Below are 17,402 nucleotides of genomic sequence, written 5' to 3'. Positions count from 1 at the left end.
TATGAATAGATCGATGTCATCTCTTCCATTGACAACAACGCAAGGTACATAATCGACCTCGACCTAGTCAAGTATTGACATTGCCCGACCCACGAACCACTTTCTCGGAATTGAGCAACTTATTCCTAGTGTCTTCATCGAAAAACCCCAAACCCTAAAACCATCATCAAGCTCCTCTATGAAGAAACAAAGAGGTCAATTGGAACACAAGATGTGCACCTTATGTTGAATCTGCTCAAACCGCCTCTTTTGGACTCTTCTAGTGGAAGAAAAAAAAGCCTTGTTGGCTTCTAAAATTTTCACATAGTTTTTTTGGTCTTTTGGACAATAATATTATTACTTTTTGGTTTTACATTAGAGAGAGAGGAAGGAGAGAAGAAAGCGAAGGTTTCAAAAGAGGGTTAATGTGCCCTCAAGCCGAATCTTTCTCCATGAAACCACCTTGAAACACTAAACCTAAACCTTTGAATTATCCACTACTATCCAACCCCTAATCGACCACAACAAATAAATTGCAGCAAAATCTAGACCTTAGAGAGAGAGAACGTAGGGGACTTAAAGAGCGAGAAGGAAGAGATTCCCCGTTCGCAAGAGAGGGGTTCTTGAGTTAGAGGGAGAAAATATTGAAGAGAGAGAGAGGGTTGCAGGCAGAAGGGAGATGCCTGAAGAAATTCTTGAAAAAAAAAAAAACAAGAAAAACTTAAATAGCTGTAATGATTTGTAGTCCTAAAAATAGTTTTTTTTTTTTGCCTATCTACTGTTCGGTTTAACTTGGGACTTTCATTTAAAGGCAAAAAAAACCCACCTATCCAATGTTCGGTTTAACTTGGGACAAAAAAAACTGGGATGGGGTGCCACCCATAAATTAAAACAAATGTGTTCCCATTTTGAAATTCCCCCTCCAATATGGCCTGCCTGTAAATTTCTCTAGATTTTTAAAAGAAAAAAAAGTTTATATGAAGTATTAACTTAGACTTAAGGTACACCTAAAAAACTTACTAGAGAAGGTTTTTCTCATGATAGAAAACTCTCAAATCAACCATCAAGATTCATAAACATGAAAAAAATGATTTGTAGTCTTAAAAATAGTTATTCTTCTAACATATTATCTGGATTATCTATTTTCAAGATTTCAAACATTTATAATCTACTTGATTGTCACCAGGCAACAATAGATTTTCATATCATTGCAAAACTCTCCAGCATTGAAACTATATATTTTTGAGGTGTAACTTACTTCTATAATATAAACTGAAACCTTATTCAAACCCCACCTTTTAAAAAGGGCGAGGTTTAAAAAAAAAATAAAAATGGCAACCCCTTAAACCCAATCTCTATTTTATGAAATTGTTATGTCCCAAGCAATTTTCAAAATATCGGACCCTCTTTCACTCTCTTTGTTGTCATATTGTTCCTCTTCCTCTCTCTCATACTCTGGTTTTCTAGCTCCACCTCTCTCTCTCACCACCATGCCCTCTCTCCCCTAAACCTCTTTTTCCCCCAAAATTTTACAAGTTTAAAGGCTCAGCAGGGCAAAATTTTTTCTCTGCTACCTGATTAAGAACATGTAATGATTCATCTATTTGGTCATTATCACAGAGTATTTTAATTACCATGTCATAAGTAACAGATTCATGGGGAAAACCAAGGAACCTGCACCTTCTACGATATTCATTGTCAATTCCAACTTATCGGTTTTATAGAGCTCCTCAATCAAAGCATAAGGTGATGGATGAGGCCTAAGTCATGAGCCAGTAAGAGTTTGATAACTCTAATCGCTTTATCACCCTTCACCGGTGTGAGTTTGACAACTCTAATGGCTTTATCACTCTTCACCGGTGTTTGGAAAATTAGACGGTTCAAATTGTAATCGCTCGGTTAGATCAAAACCGATTATTGGCCGGTTTCAGTGATCCGACTAGATGTTTAAAAAAATTCAAAAAAATTATAGAAAATGGATTTGTTTGTAATGTGGTTTTGAATGTTTCTTATCATTTTGACAAAGATTGGAATGTGTTTTAGCCATTAATATTTATTTTTATATTTTTTTTCCTATCTTTTTGAAAAATTTCAAAAATACATTTGAACATAAATTGATATTTTACAATCTTTTTTCAGTAATTGTCTAACTTCATTTTCATTTGGATGTGCTTTGTTTAAAAATACTTTAAATATACTTTTCATATATATAAAACACTTTTTTTATGTCTAACCGGTCAACTAGTTATCTAACTGGTGGAGATTACTACAACCTTCATTATTTCTTACTAGTTGAAGCCTAAGAACGAGTGTTACTCTCTCTTATAACCTCCACTCTCTCTCTAATTGCACCACCATTGGCAATCTCACCATTGTTTCCCCCCACCAATGGATCACATCCATCAATTATTCCACTTCCACCCATTCGTTTGACCCCCCCCCCACCTGCTCCATCTTCAAAACCTCTAACAGAAACCCTAACACGAATTGGGTCTATCTGAAAAAATTGTAAATCGTCCTCATTTTCAAAAGAGAAAAACCAAAGTTTGACAAGCACAAACAATCATGGCAAGCAAAACCCTTAAAAAATCCGATATCTCGAAGCTCAAAGCCTGAATAGAGCTAGAAATGGGAGAGTTTTTTTATCACCATAGATGACAGCTTTAGTGCTTCTTTAATGACGTAAAGGCCTCTATTTATCAGCTATCTAAAACACAATAAGTAGAATAAGAAGGAGACACATAAGTATTTGTGGAGCTTCGTACTCTGTATGAGACCATGTTTTAGGGCGTGAGATGCGCACAGAGAGCTCAAAGACACATGGTAGTGTTACGGAGTCAGTAACTAATGAATACTATGCCTTATAAATGCAAAGAGAGAGAGGAAGAAGAAGACGGCAAAGATAAATAAAGAGAGCCTGCTATTTTGAAAATTGTTTGGGACTTTAAAATGTTTTGGGTCAATTGGTTTTGACTCGGGTAGGCCTATGTTGGATATTTGATTTTTAAATAAATAAATTGGGGAGATTTCACTGACACTGCAAGTTTTGAATTTTCTAGCGATAATTAGCAAATCAGAGAATAATCATATAAGAAAACAAAAAAAAATGGTATTAATTAAAAAATTCGAGGCAAAAATACAGATTGTCGAAAATTAAACGGGCTAAAAAATCGTGAACGTTTTAGATCTGGCTCATAAAACCAGAGTGAAAGAATCAAGCATCCATAGACATAACAGAGTGAAAGAATCAAGCATCCATATACATAAAACCAAGTTACAATTTGTAAAGTAAGCGTATGATGATTTTATTGTGAGGATACATGAAGTCTGCGAACTATAATCTTATGCCATAAATCGGTAGCAATTAGAATTCTATTTGACAATTTTTTTTTTCAAGAGTTTCATCAAACACAAAAATGTGGTTTTGTTTCTCCCCTGTTGTGACACAAAACGTATAATGACTTTATTGGGAGCAATGTTAAACACAATAATTATATTAACAAATAATAAAAACAACAACCCGACGTTAGAAAGAAAAGGCTTCATCATAGGACTGCACGTAACAAAAATAAAAAATAAAGTAATGGTCAATCTAAATTGTTATGTTTTCTATTTTAATAAATAAATAAAATCTAAAAAAAACAAAGCAAAATTCAGCCAAACTTATGAATGAAAAGTGTTTAATGCACCAAATGACAACTATTGGACTTGCAGCCCTTGACACACCAACCATCCATCTTTAAGATGAATTGAAAAAACTGGGTATTCACTAAAATGTTTATCTACAAAGAGACCATTTATCTTTTATACAAAAATATCATAATCATTATTCTCTCATAAATTTCAAAATGGATGGTTGTCAGAGTCTCATTATACATATACAAAATTCAAAAAAAAAAACTCTTGAACTTCGTGACTCACTTTAAACCATCCAAATTGATATCTATTGAGATAAATGGTCTATTTGTTAACAAACTCCTCACTAAAAACTAAAAGAACCATTGTAAAAAAAAATTAAAAAAAGGGAAAAGTATATATAGAGCCAAGGCTCTAAACAATCAAATTGGAGCCTACCACAAAAATTTCACTAGAAGAGGTTGTTTTGATGCCCAAATATCATCTCGATATCAAGATGTATGGACACGAGAAAAAAAAATTTTCAAGATTTGGAAATAGTGTATTTTGTAATGTATTTTTGGATTGTCAATTTTCAAGATTTTCAAGTTTTCAAATATATGTCGATTTATACTATTTTTTAAGCTTTAAACTTTATAAATAAATATGAAAATATATTTTAAGGCTTTCACAAAGATTTTTAGTATTGAAACCACATTTCTCGACACTATTTAAAGGTAGGACCTTTTGTACCCTTAAATTTGATTTATTTTCTAAAAGATTCGTGATCACAATGCATCATATCATCGACCTCTAAAATCTTGGATCGAAAATCCATCTCTAGGATGAATTTTGGAAAGGGATTCATGTAAATAGATGGGACGGCTGACCATCATTAGTGTATCCCTAGAGAAATTCACACATGCCTCACTTGTGATAAATAATTTACATAAGCGAACCCAAATAATTGAGTCTCGGCCTTGATTCTCATTCTATTGAATGTTCAGTTCAATCATGATTGAGTCACATAGTTTGGAGGAAAATATATCAGCCCCACACCTTAGTCATTATGTTGTGGTTTTGTGGTTTTCATTCATACTGACACCATCCTACCAACACCTTAAAAAAAATCTAACTCTTAAATTATTTGGAAAAACGGGTAGAGGGCCACTGAATTTCCCAAAAAAAAAAAGATTATAAATTTAATCTCATTTTAGTAAGGGTACCTCCTAACCAATATTAAAGTATTAAAAATTGAAGTTAAAAAAAGTTTAAATTTTGACTAACACGAAAATAGGGAAGAATGTTTTTTATTTAAGTTATTTTGGAAAAAAATATTAAGTTCACACTTACGTCAGTGATAAAAAAAACACAAAAGTTTGCTTTTTAAAATCCAAAATTGAATTAAATTTTAAAAATCAAAAATTTTTTTTTTTTGACAAAATCATGTTTGTAGTCAAAGACTTGCTGCCTATGATTTGCCTAATGCGAGGGCCAATCAGCTGAACCAAAATGGCCCAGATGAGTCCCAAGCCGAGTCTCCAATTTTATTTTAACAATCAAGAAAGAGATTGTCTACAAAGAGACAATTTATCTTTTGTATATGGAAGTCACAATCATTCATATACCCTAAATTTCAAAATGGGCGGTTGAAAGAGTGTCAATGAATAGACAGAACGTTGTTTTTTAAAAAAATTATCGGATTTTGTAACTCACTCCAAGCCATCCAATTAAACATTTAATAAGTTGGAATGATTGTGACCTCCACGTATAAAAAATAAATTTTCTCTTATAGACAATTTTCCATCAGGGAATGATGATAAGCCATGCTCTAACAAACTCATAATTTGCACAATTGAATCTCTCATATATTCACACCCATCTATTGCATATGCATTCATTTTTGTGAGTTATTACCATTTCTACACATTCTATATACTTTTTTGCATTTCTCTATTCACACATAACAAGTGCCACCTACTGTTTAAGCACCGATTATTTAAAAAAGGTTGAGGTTTTGGTGAGGCCCCGACTCTATGAAATTTGGCAAAAGCCAGGCCTCAAAACCCAATAAAAAAATAAAAATATATTTAGTGCTTGAAAATTGGTTTGCAAATTTGTTTTTGGCCCTGACCATATAATTTGAAGCTCAGTACATATTTAACAGGTAGTAAATGCTTAAAAATGAAGAAGTCTAAAAATAATATCGCAAGATGGATAATTTTCAGGGCCTCAAAATCATTTTTCGATCTCATCGAGTTGGAGAAGAATTGACTTGCAAGATTCCTAATTCTGAAATGAGATTAGACACATTTGGTTCGTGTGAAAATATTTCTACACCAATGATGTAGTTAGGTGTGATAATATTTTCACACCAATTAACTGTCTTTTGGTATAAAAAGATGCACTCTGATCAATTGGTGTGAAAATACTCCCACATTTAACTGCATGTGAGAATTTTTTCATGTGGAAAATATTTTTACACGAAACAAACATGTTAAATGTATAAAATCCAAACATCACAAAATATTCAACCTTTAAGAAAATAATATGCTGTGAATGGAGCATAAATCTTATTAGGTGGGTATTGTGAAATATTCAATCAGCTTATTTACCTTTGATACATAGAAGTTCACAATCAACCCAGTCCATCAAGTGTGAAATTAGGTAGTTAGGAGTATGCTGACAATGATAACTCACAAATTATGAAATATTTTTCTTATACTCTATGCGGAGAAATGCCATAACCCCACCCATCCGATCATGGGTAGTGTTTGGACCAAAAAAAAAAACTCCCATCATAAAATTCTATAATTGAATGATTTGTGCACATGGAGATTTAGATGAGCATTGCTCACTTAGACCTCCAATACGGTCCTGCAAAGCATGGGCCTCTCACAGAGAAACGGTTTCTTGTTCTTGCACAAGGACAACCCTAATGAGTCAAGCTCATCAATATTTAAATGGTGCAGTTTGCATACAGATGCATCCGTAAGTGTAGAGATAAGGCGCACCTTGAAATTTTATCACGGTATATAATTTTGATGTAAAATGTTATTAGGATTATCTCAAAGTCTATTTTTATATCTAATTATAAAATTTTAAATTTTAAAAAATGGTTAAAATCAAGTAGATCTATAAACATATGAAAATCTTGAAAATTGACGGTGCAGATAATATATTGTAAAATGCACTATTTATGAGACTTAAAATCTTTTTATTTTTTATAGTCATCCATCTTGATGTTGAGATGATCAATCAAATGGTTTTTCAACATTAAAACTACCTTTTTTTGATGGATCTTTGAGAGGCATCTGTAGTTCTATATTATAAGGTAACATCCTCATATAAACTTTGAGTAATGATCCTATGAGACCCTCCCACACCCATGTGTGTAGGACCCCAAATGATCACCATTAAATTTGGCACATATCTCTAAAACATCGATGTGATAATTTTTTTAGAGATCTGTGCTAAATTTAATGGTGATCCTTTGGGGTCCTACACACATGGGTGTGGGAGGGTCTCATAGGATCATTACTCATAAACTTTTTCCATATTTAAATAAGCCTTGCATATTATTTGCCTAATCAGGGAATTAATTAAACTAAGGGTTTCTATATTTCCCTTACTACATAGAAGTTTTATACTTCCCCTCCCATCCAGCTGTCAAAGTTAGATCATAGAAGTATTGACCGTTTGATCTAGATCCGATGCTTCAGAGTATATCATTTTTATTTTTTGTTCTACAAATTATATAAATATGAAATTTGGAATGTGCCATCATCTCAATAGGATGCACCTAAATAAAATATAAAAAAATATTTATAATAAAATAAAGGAATCAAAATACCCTTGAAAGTTTAAAGGTATTTTGGTTATCTTGTTTTATCGATATATATATATATTTTTTGCAGGTTCTAATTTAAGAGAGAAGTGGACACCTAAAATTTGGTATCAAAATGGTTTGTTCAAAAAAATAAAATAAAAATAAAACAGTGTAGAAGCATGATATTGTAATTGGATCCATCATAGCCATTTATTCAAAATCTGATGGCTAGATAAGAGGAAGTATATAACTACTACACATTATGGGAAGTATAGAAAGCTTGCCTTTGTCAAAATACACAAGTGATAAACTATTTAACATATTAGTTGCATCTTTTGATTGAACTTCATAATAGCCATCATAATACACATGAACACATGAACATGTTGAAATACACATGAACACATGAACATGTTGAAAATGGTAGACTTTTAAATTGTTGAAATTTGCAAGTATTTTGATAAATTTCCTTAAATTAACTAGATGTATCAAATATGCTTGGCTAATCTGATCCGTTAATTTTTTGGATGAGATTGATTTGGGCAGTCACATGTTCCACAAAAGTAGAACTTGGGCCCTACCTTTATGATGTTCCCCGTCTTCTTTGTTATGTTAATGATGGCCCAGGCCGGCTTGGTTCATATAAACCCCTATGAGCCTGGCTCATTAGATCATTCCCATTTATGAAATGTAAGGGTGGCATTGAACCTGATCAGATCTGAGATCAGATAGGTAGATCTAACATCGGGTCCAGGTATGGGTCTAAATTTTATACTCGAAAGGCATGTTCGGACCCAAAACCTCGACCTGAATACTATTGGGGTCTGGATCGACTTGATTAATATAAATATATGTGGGTATTGATAAATGTTGCCAATATGTTTGTTTCTTAAAGACTTTAAGTAGTTATTATATAAAACAATAAGGAATGTGGGTATGTATGGGTACTTATAAATTTTATACAGTACTATAAATGTTGCCAATAATATGGGTATTAAGATGGTAAAAAATGGAAAAGAAAGAAAGAAAGAGACCTCGTAGTCATAGGCCACATGTCTCAATAAACTAAAGGAAAACACAATTATTTAAATGAATAAAAAGCTTCTATTCACACAATAAAAAAATTAATTTAATTAGCACACAATCATTTCCCCTCGCCAAGGGCCACATGCCCAACTTGCACTTGTACCGGGCGATCTCTCTCTCGGGTCTAGGTCCCATTGTAATTTTCATGTTCAAGTTTGGGTCCAGATCTAATGACCATAGACCCGGTGGAGGTCTAATCATTTTCACGTTTGGTCAGATCTGGACCCGATGAAATGACAACAAAAAGAAAATGAAAAAAAGCAAACCACACGTAAGTTGACAACCAAGAGAAAGAAAAAAAGAAAAAAAAAGAGAAAAAGAGAATATTAATATCCATCCTGCGTTGTCACGAAATGATAATGTGGAATAAATACATGGCAAAACGTAAGCCCCGTATTCCTTTCTTTCTTTCACCATTAATGAAAGCACGTAGAGGCCCAATTATGGAAAATAAGAAAAAGATAAATACTGTAGTGTATCAGTAGTACATCGAAACAACCAAAAAGATACTGAAAAGGTCATGTGCACTTTACATGTGCTTAAAAAAATAAAATTTAAAGATCAAAAAAATACTATCCAATTTTTGAATGGTCAGATCTAAATATTAGGAATTCAAAATCCAATTATTTTCATTAAAGTGCCGATCGGATGAGTCTAAAGCGGCTCCCAAAATATCCCATAAAAGTAGTCCTCTAAAGTAATACTCTTAGATGTGCTTAATATTACTAATAATTCATTGTATAAATAAAAATAATTTTATAATGAATGTTGTTTAGCAGAATAATTCATAAAATTATCTAAGATAAACTTATATGCAGTTTTATAAATAAATATATATATTTTAAAATATGTTTTTACTTCATTCAAAGTAATTTACTAAAAATTATATATTTTTAACCACAAATAATTGAAAAGTCTTCAAAAAAATTAATAATCAACTAGGATTATATGTAATGCAAAGTATGTTCCAAGTAGCTAACAAAATAATATATAAGATAATCTAATCCTGATAAGATTGACTTTCGTCCAAACATGCCCCTATGTATCTATATTACACAATGTTGTCGGATTCGCTTCGGAGCCTTATTCAGTTTGCTGAGAAAAATGAAGCAATTCAGTGCTTACGCTGATTTGGGGGGAAGACTTCGGACTTATATATATATATATATATATATATATATATATATATATATATAATAATAATAATAATAAAAAAAAATAAAAAATAAAAAATAAAAAATAAAAAATTCAAAATAATAATAATTTATTGAGATATTTCTTTTCTTAGACCGAAGAGGCCGAGTTCTACCAAAGCAGCCTCAAATCTGACCGAAGAAACCAGAACCTGATTGAAGCAGAAGCACCAAGCTTCGCTTTGCTTCAATCTAAGACTAAAATTTGAAGACGTCGGCTTCTTCGGTCGAAGCGAAGCGAATTTAGTAACATTGATATTTGTTTTTTGACAAGCACTGAATTTAACAACAGTGATATTACATTAGGAGTAGATTTATAATATTCTAAAATAGGACTGTAATATCATCGTCATCACCATTAAAGCCTTATCTCAGCTATTTGTGATTGTCAACTGGAGAACCATACAGGCACCCAATTTTACATTATCCCAATAAATCCAGTTGCCAGCCCATGACCCCATTCAATATCCACACCGAATCATCATTTTCAGATGATTGAAATTTATGTTTTATTTGGGAGGCCCACAAAATTTGAAGGGGCGGGGGGGGGGGGTGGAATCAATTTTCATGGTGCAGGATAAGGGGTACACATTTGGTGTGCCTTCAACCACGTAGCATCTCAAATACGCCTTAAAACTTAGACCACTTGCTGCAAAATGAGGCACAAAAGGAACCACCACTCCACCCCACGCCTCCTCCACTAGAACTATTCCCCCTCCATTCCCAACCTTTATCTTCCTTCTCCTTTTAGAGAGAGAGACTATTCCCAACCTTAGAGAGAGAGAGAGTATTCCCAACCTTATATCCAACTCCTTAGAGGGAGAGAGGTTATATTCCTAACCTTATATTCCAACTCCTTAGAGAGACAGAAAGAGAGACTATTCTCAACCTTATATCTAGCATTCCAACTCCTTAGAGAGAGATGTATTATATTCCCAACCCTCCCTAAAGAGAGAGACTATTCCCAACCTTGATTTCAACTCCTTAGAGAGAGAGACTATTCCCAACCTTGATTTCAACTCCTTAGAGAGAGAAAGAGAGACTATTCCCAACCTTATATTCCAACTCCTTAGAGAGAGAGACTATTTCCAACCTTGTATTCCAACTCTTTAGAGAGAGAGAAAAGAGAGAGAAAGAGGGAGAGAGACATCCTATCGCTGACTTTCTTATTGGTCCAAAACCTAGATGTTTTGTGTAATTAAACACGAATCGAGGGAAGGAAAAAGTTTATATAAGGTGTTATGCACCTAAAAAAACCTATTAGAGAAGGTTGTTTTTATGCTAGAAAGCCTTCAACGATTTTGAGATTTATAGATATGGAAAAGATGAATTTTAGTCTTAAAAATGGTTCATTTTTTAACACATTATTTAGAGCATTCATTTTCCATATTTTCCAAGTGTTTTTGGATCCGATCGTCACCATTTCTAAAAAAAATTTAATAATCAGAGACAACAATAGATTTATATATGTCATTGTAAGGCTTTGTGGGACCGGAAGTGCATTTCCAGCCTGGTTTTGAAGTGCACCGTATTTCAATAGTATAAGGTTGATACCTTATACAAACCTAACCCTAGAGAGAGAATTCCCTAGTATTCTAAATGAGAGAGAGAGATCTGGGGTACCCTACAACACTATAAAGAGAGAGACTTACTGGCTTACAATTAACAATTAATTTGTGCACCACCCTCTTTTCAAAGCATCTCATGCTATCGTCTTATGTAGAGAGACAGAGAGAGGAGAGAGAAAGAGAAGGAGAAAGAGGAACAGAGAGAGTTGGGGAACGGGAGGGCAAGTCACACTACAGGGCTATAGAAAAGACCGAAGTCTGTTGTTTTATTGCCCAGTCTCTTTTACCTTCTCAATCCATTGGTCTGAGAGAGAGCGAGATCCACCAATCCAAATCCTTGAGAGAGAAATCCAAATCCTCGAGAGAGAGAGAAAGATCTTCTTCTAGCTTGTCATCTCATCCCATTGTTAGAGAGAGATCGATCTTCTTCTTGTCATACCATTGTATGAGAGAGAGATATCCCCCTATTCAAATTGAAATTGAGAGAGAGGGAGAGAGAGGGGCTATCAATCCATTGTGGATGGGCAATGAAAAACAGAGACCACCCCAATAGCCCCAAGCAGGAAGAAGAAGAAGAAGAAGAAGAAGAAGATGAAGAAGACGGCAAGGCGAGATGTGAGTGGGACTTCACCCTCTCCGCACTCATCTCGCCCTCTCATCTGGCTGACTACTCTGACACGATTGCTGCTATCGAATTCGACCACTCCCACTGCTTCATTGCCACCGCCGGGAAAGCCCGAAAGATAAGAATCTACTCTCTCAGCACTCTCTGTGGAACCCAAGAAAACCACCACCAACAAAACCAAGGCCAGCAGCTCAGGACTAGGCATTGGGACCATAATTCAGCTGGTGACTTCTATCTATGCACACCAGCCAAGCTTTCCAGCCTGAAGTGGAGACAAGACACAAGTCCCTCACGTGTTGGCTGCGGCGACTACGACGGTGTCGTCACAGAGTACGATCTCGAGCAACGAGTGCCAGTAGGTGAGCGTGATGACCATGGCGGTCGCCGGGTGTGGAGCATGGATTACTCATCCCACACTCCAGCCCTCGGGGCCTCCGGGGGTGATGATGGGGCTGCTCACTTATGGGACACAAGGTTGGGTACTTCCAATCCACCAGTGGCTTCACTGCGTCCCGGCATTGGCATTGGCACCGGCACCGGCACCGGCACCGGTACGGGAATTGTGACTTATGCTCCGGTATGCTCAATCGAGTTTAGTCCTGCATGTCATCCTCTCATTGCCATTGGCTCTGCGGACAAAAACGTCTACTTATATGATGTTCGGGCCCTTGGCGCAGGCCCGCTGGCAATCCTGAAAGGCCATGCACGCGCAGTTAGTTATGTGCGCTTTCTCGGAGAAGGCTCAGTGGTTTCTGCGGGAGTGGATGGGTGCCTGAAGCTGTGGGACATTAGTGAGCTCCGGGTTGTGCGCACTTTCGAGGGGCACTCCAACACAAAGAACTTCGTGGGGTTGTCAGTGTGGAGGACTGGAGGGCTCCTAGGGTGCGGCTCTGAGAGCAACGAAGTGTACGTCTACGATCGAAGGTGGGGAGAGCCAGTATGGGTCCAGGGGCTCAGGCCGGATGGGGGTGAGTGGGTTCCACCTCATCAACCTAGCGGGTGCGAAACGGCTTGTGGTCATGAACCTAGTGGTTGCCAAAGGGCTCGTGGACATGAGCCTAGTGGGTGCCAAAGGGCTCGTGGGGCCAGGTTTGTGAGTAGTGTTTGTTGGAGGCAGACTAGGGATGAGGAGTATTGCACCCTTGTTGTGGGGGCCTCCTATGGAGTCTTGCAAGTGTTCACGGGAAACAAGAGGTTGGCATGATTTCCATTATTTTTGTAAACTTAGAAGAAATTCTTTGGAGCTTTGTTCCAAATCCATTTCTTTTTTTCATTCAAGCAAAACGACATTCACATGAGGATGGTCAGAATCCCACTTGGAATCTCAACATAGAAGGTAAATATCACATAGAGAGGTTACCTTCAGTTATATAAAAATTTACTTTTGCATAAATTATTTTGGCATTGGATCTCCTTGAAGTTTGTGATGCTCTCTTTTTCAAGAATGGATGCCGCTTATCCACAGTAGAAGTGCACCTTATCCATAGTAGAAGTCCTTATCCAATATGTAGTCATTGTTTCTATCTATCATCGACTAACTTTTACATTTGCATGTGCACAAGGAAGGACCACAAATAGTAGGGATTTCTATACTGAGATCTACACAAGAACTTCAGGAAACCCTAAGAAATGAAAAGCTCTAGGTTAGAAGAACATCATAGTGATAAGAGTAAATAATAGAGTAAAATTTTCTTTCAAAGTTAGTAAGCTAAAAGTATGATTAATGGAAGGAATAGGAGCTTACTAAAAATATGATTAATGGAAGCAATAGGGGGAAAACATTACTCTTAAGCTAAATATTTACTTTTGCACGTATTATTTTGGCATTGGATCCCCTTGAAGTTTGTGATGCTCTCTTTTTCAAGAATGGATACTCCTTATCCATAGTAAAAGTCTTTATCGAATATGCTTCTAGGGAAAATATCTCATTATCCCATGTTTTTAACTTCCATATCTCATGAGAATCAAAAATTGAAAATATTATTTGTAAAGCAAAAAGTCTCCATCTTTTCCATCACTGTATCTCTCTCCAAAACTCCATCCCTCTCTCACATCACTGTATCTCTCTCTCCCTAAACTCCATTTCTCTCTCTAAAACCCAAACTCCTTCTCTCTCTCACATCACTGTCTCTCTCTCTCTCTCTCTCTCTCTCAAAACTCTATTTCTTTTTAAAACTCAAACTCCATCTCTCTCTCACATCACCGTCTCTCTCTCTAAAACCGAAACTCTATCTCTCTCTCTAAAATCAAGTCTCTCCCTGCATCTCTCTGGTTTTCTACGCTTTCTTGGCCCTGAACTCACCATTCAAAAGAACATTACTGCTTTGGTTTTCAACGCTTTCTTGGCCCTGAACTCATCATTTAGTTTTCTTATCCATTGATAATAGTATCACATGTAACAAAATCAGGAGAACAAGCAAAGGTAAACATCCATGCCTCACAAGCACTACAAGCCCACACAACAGGCCACTCTTGGCCATAGCCCAATAGGGAGCCAAGCTCCCATTTTCTCTCTCTACATTTTGCCTCTCAAGCCCCCTCACTTTTTTGCCGTTACAAAATGTTGACCATTCTAGATCCAGTCCATCCACCAAGAGAATGACATACTTGAAATCCTTGAAGGCAATCACAGTTCTTTGCCTCTTTCCTCACCACATCAAGCACTGAATCAATGAGCTCTGCCCCCTCTACGTAGTGGCCTTTGACCCAGTTATTTCCAGCACCAGATTGACCAAACACAAAGTTATCAGACCTAAAGATTTGGCCGTAAGGACCAGTGCGCACACTATCCATGGTTTCGGGCTCAAGATCCATGAGAATGGTTCTTTTTTGTCTAGCTAGAAACCGAACCAGAAGGGATTTCCAAAATTTTAGTTCCAAAATTTTGTAATTTTCCAAAATTTAAGTCTTTTGGGTTTGTTCATTGGTTTTTGTGGAATAGTTTGGTAAACATGTATTAGCGATCTGATCTACACTATAGGATCGATAATAATATCACATAGGTTTGACAAATATTGTTGGTGCCGGCATGTGATAATATTCTTAGCTCACTTACACTTGTCCAATTAAGATCTGACTGTTGTAGGTCTCTAAACACATATGAACTGTATGTGTATGAGTTGAAAGATTCTTATCAATAAAAGAAGGGAGGGTTTATATAAGGCATCCACCTTATGGTTGATATGGTGATAATGAAAATCACCCCCATAAGGAAATCCCTATTACACGGGATTGATATTGATAAATTTCTTAGATTAGTTAGGATACCCATTAATGTCCAACTCGATTAGATTTCTTGGTTATATCTTAAGTTTGTGATGTATGTGACGTCAATGGGATTCCTATCTAATATAAGCTTAAGAACCTTATATATAATGAGTGAGAAAAGAAAAAAGTCATCATATGGGAAAAGTAGCTTCTTAGAGAGAGAAACTTCTCTATCGGTGGATTCTATAGAGTGATAGGCTCGTTTCCTGTAGAGAAGTGTTTTACATACAGATTTTGGGTGGTATCACCTTTTTAGTATAAGAAAGCCTCAATTGCTTTCATAGTTCTCTTTCTAAGATAGTGGTTATGGAATAGACTTGTAATATTATGGAATGATGTCGATCTGGAAAGTAAAAGGGTTCCTCGACTTGGTTTTGTCGATGCTCAAAGAGATAACTCTGTGTCCCAAAATTTGTAATGTAACTCTCATTAGTATAGTGAATATCAATTTGCCATGCATATGAATGTGGCCCTCTTAGGGTGACTGACATAAATTTTTATATTATGTGAGTTAAGTACATGATCATGTGGGATTTAACCTTTGAGGTTTCTATTTTTGCATCTAAAAGGGATCTTAAATTCTAACAAGTGGTATCAGAGTGCATAGTTCAATACAAAGGTTGGGTTTATGGACTCGGTCTAAGAAAAACATGTGGCAAGTTGTCCTAGTGCTTTGTTTGAGATGCAGAAATATGATAGAAAGCACAAATCTTTTTCAACAAGAACAACAAAGGGATTTATTTTACAAAAAAGGGGAATTTATAAAGCTATATGATGGGTGTTGGCATGGTGAGCATGTAATTTTGTTATCAAGGTGAAATATTTGATAGGGTGATATTGAAAATTATCCACATAAAGAAATCTTGTATCGTATGTGATTGTTATTAATACATTTTCTAAGGTAGTTGAGATACCCATCAAAGTCTAGTTTGGTCAGGATTCAATGGGATCTATTTGTTATGCGATTCATAATTTTATATATAAGAAATAAGATAAGAAAGAACATGTGCACCCTATTTGGGTCACCATATAGGAAAGATAGCTTCCTAGACAGAGAAACACCTCCATCGGTGTCTCCTACAGAGTGAGAGATTGGTTTCTTGCAGAGAAGTGGTTCGATGAAAATGTTGCGTGCCTTCCCTTTTTAGTTAGAGAAAGTGAGTGTTTCAAAAAGCGTTAGGCGGGTCCTATGCAGCCTGGGGGGTCTAGGCTGCCCAACACCTAGGCAAGCACCCAGAACCTGGGTGGCGCGGTCGAATCCAAAAAAGATGCCCATTTGAATAAAAAAGTAATATATAGTATAAAAAATAAAAACTAGATATTTAAGGCACTTACTTTGAGTTTGATTGCTCAATCTTCAAACTTGCACCTCAAAGATGCTTCTAAGGACTCAAAATCTTTTAAAAACCCCCCCAATAGATTTATAAAACATCAAAAATTAAATCTAATATCAATGGGCGATGTTTTGATCAATATTTGACAACGTTGAGAAACCCTTCGATCTTAAAGAAATCACAAAAAACTAATTTTTTTTATGCGTTCTCTCTTTAAAATGGGCTCCAATAAGTTTTAGGCTTCAAATGAACTTAAAACCATCATTCTAACCCTTCATATTTTTTAAAAAAAACAATACAAAAAAAAAAATCTCTGCCTCTGGGTGGGGCGCAGGCCCTAAGCGGCCTCCATGGGCTGGGCGCTAGGCGCCCGCCTAGGCAGGTTCCGTACCAGAGGGACTGCCCAGGGACTACCGCCTAGGCGACTGCCCAGAGACTACTGCCTAGATTGGTTGCATCGCCCAGACCTTCTGGATCGCCTAGGTCCTAGGTGGTCCACTTTTTGAATCACTGAGAAAGTCTCATATACTCTTGAGCTTCTCTTCCCAGACAATGATTTGTATCTCAAAATTTGTGATGCAACACTCATCAATAGAGTGGATTTGAGTTTGTCATACCCATGAATGTAGCCCTTTTAAGGTAAACTACATAAATCTTGGTGTTCTTGTGGAATATATCATTTATGATTTATTTATTTTATTATGGCTTATACTCTTGCATATTTTGTCTCCAGCGGGTTAAGTATATAATATTGTTGGGATCTAACTTTTGAGTTTCCTTATTTCCTCGGCTCAAATCGGCTTATTAGCTTGGCCCTGCCCAGCCTGACCCTAAAAACTAGGGTTTGGGGCACAAAAAGTAGCTTGAGGGCTGAGCTAGGGTCGAGTCATCGTGGTCTAAGAGTAG

At 36.0% G+C, this 17,402-nt stretch overlaps 1 protein-coding gene across 1 annotated transcript; it reads left to right on the top strand.

Annotated features, from left to right (window-relative positions):
- Window positions 1-10,366: 10,366 nt before the first annotated feature.
- Window positions 10,367-13,288, top strand: RUP2 (Transducin/WD40 repeat-like superfamily protein). The gene has a single exon (XM_006827647.4). It carries the CDS (start codon window positions 11,798-11,800, stop codon window positions 13,097-13,099), a length of 1,302 nt encoding a protein of 433 aa, XP_006827710.1. The 5' UTR covers window positions 10,367-11,797; the 3' UTR covers window positions 13,100-13,288.
- The last annotated feature ends 4,114 nt before the right edge of the window (window positions 13,289-17,402 follow it).

Source organism: Amborella trichopoda, chromosome 7 (genome assembly GCF_054954075.1).
Source record: "Amborella trichopoda isolate Santa Cruz 75 chromosome 7, AtrichopodaSantaCruz75HAP2 v2.0, whole genome shotgun sequence".
In the NCBI taxonomy this organism is placed as follows: domain Eukaryota; kingdom Viridiplantae; phylum Streptophyta; class Magnoliopsida; order Amborellales; family Amborellaceae; genus Amborella; species Amborella trichopoda.
Note: the sequence above shows the minus strand (reverse complement) of the source record. Positions and strands in the feature narration are given on the sequence as shown.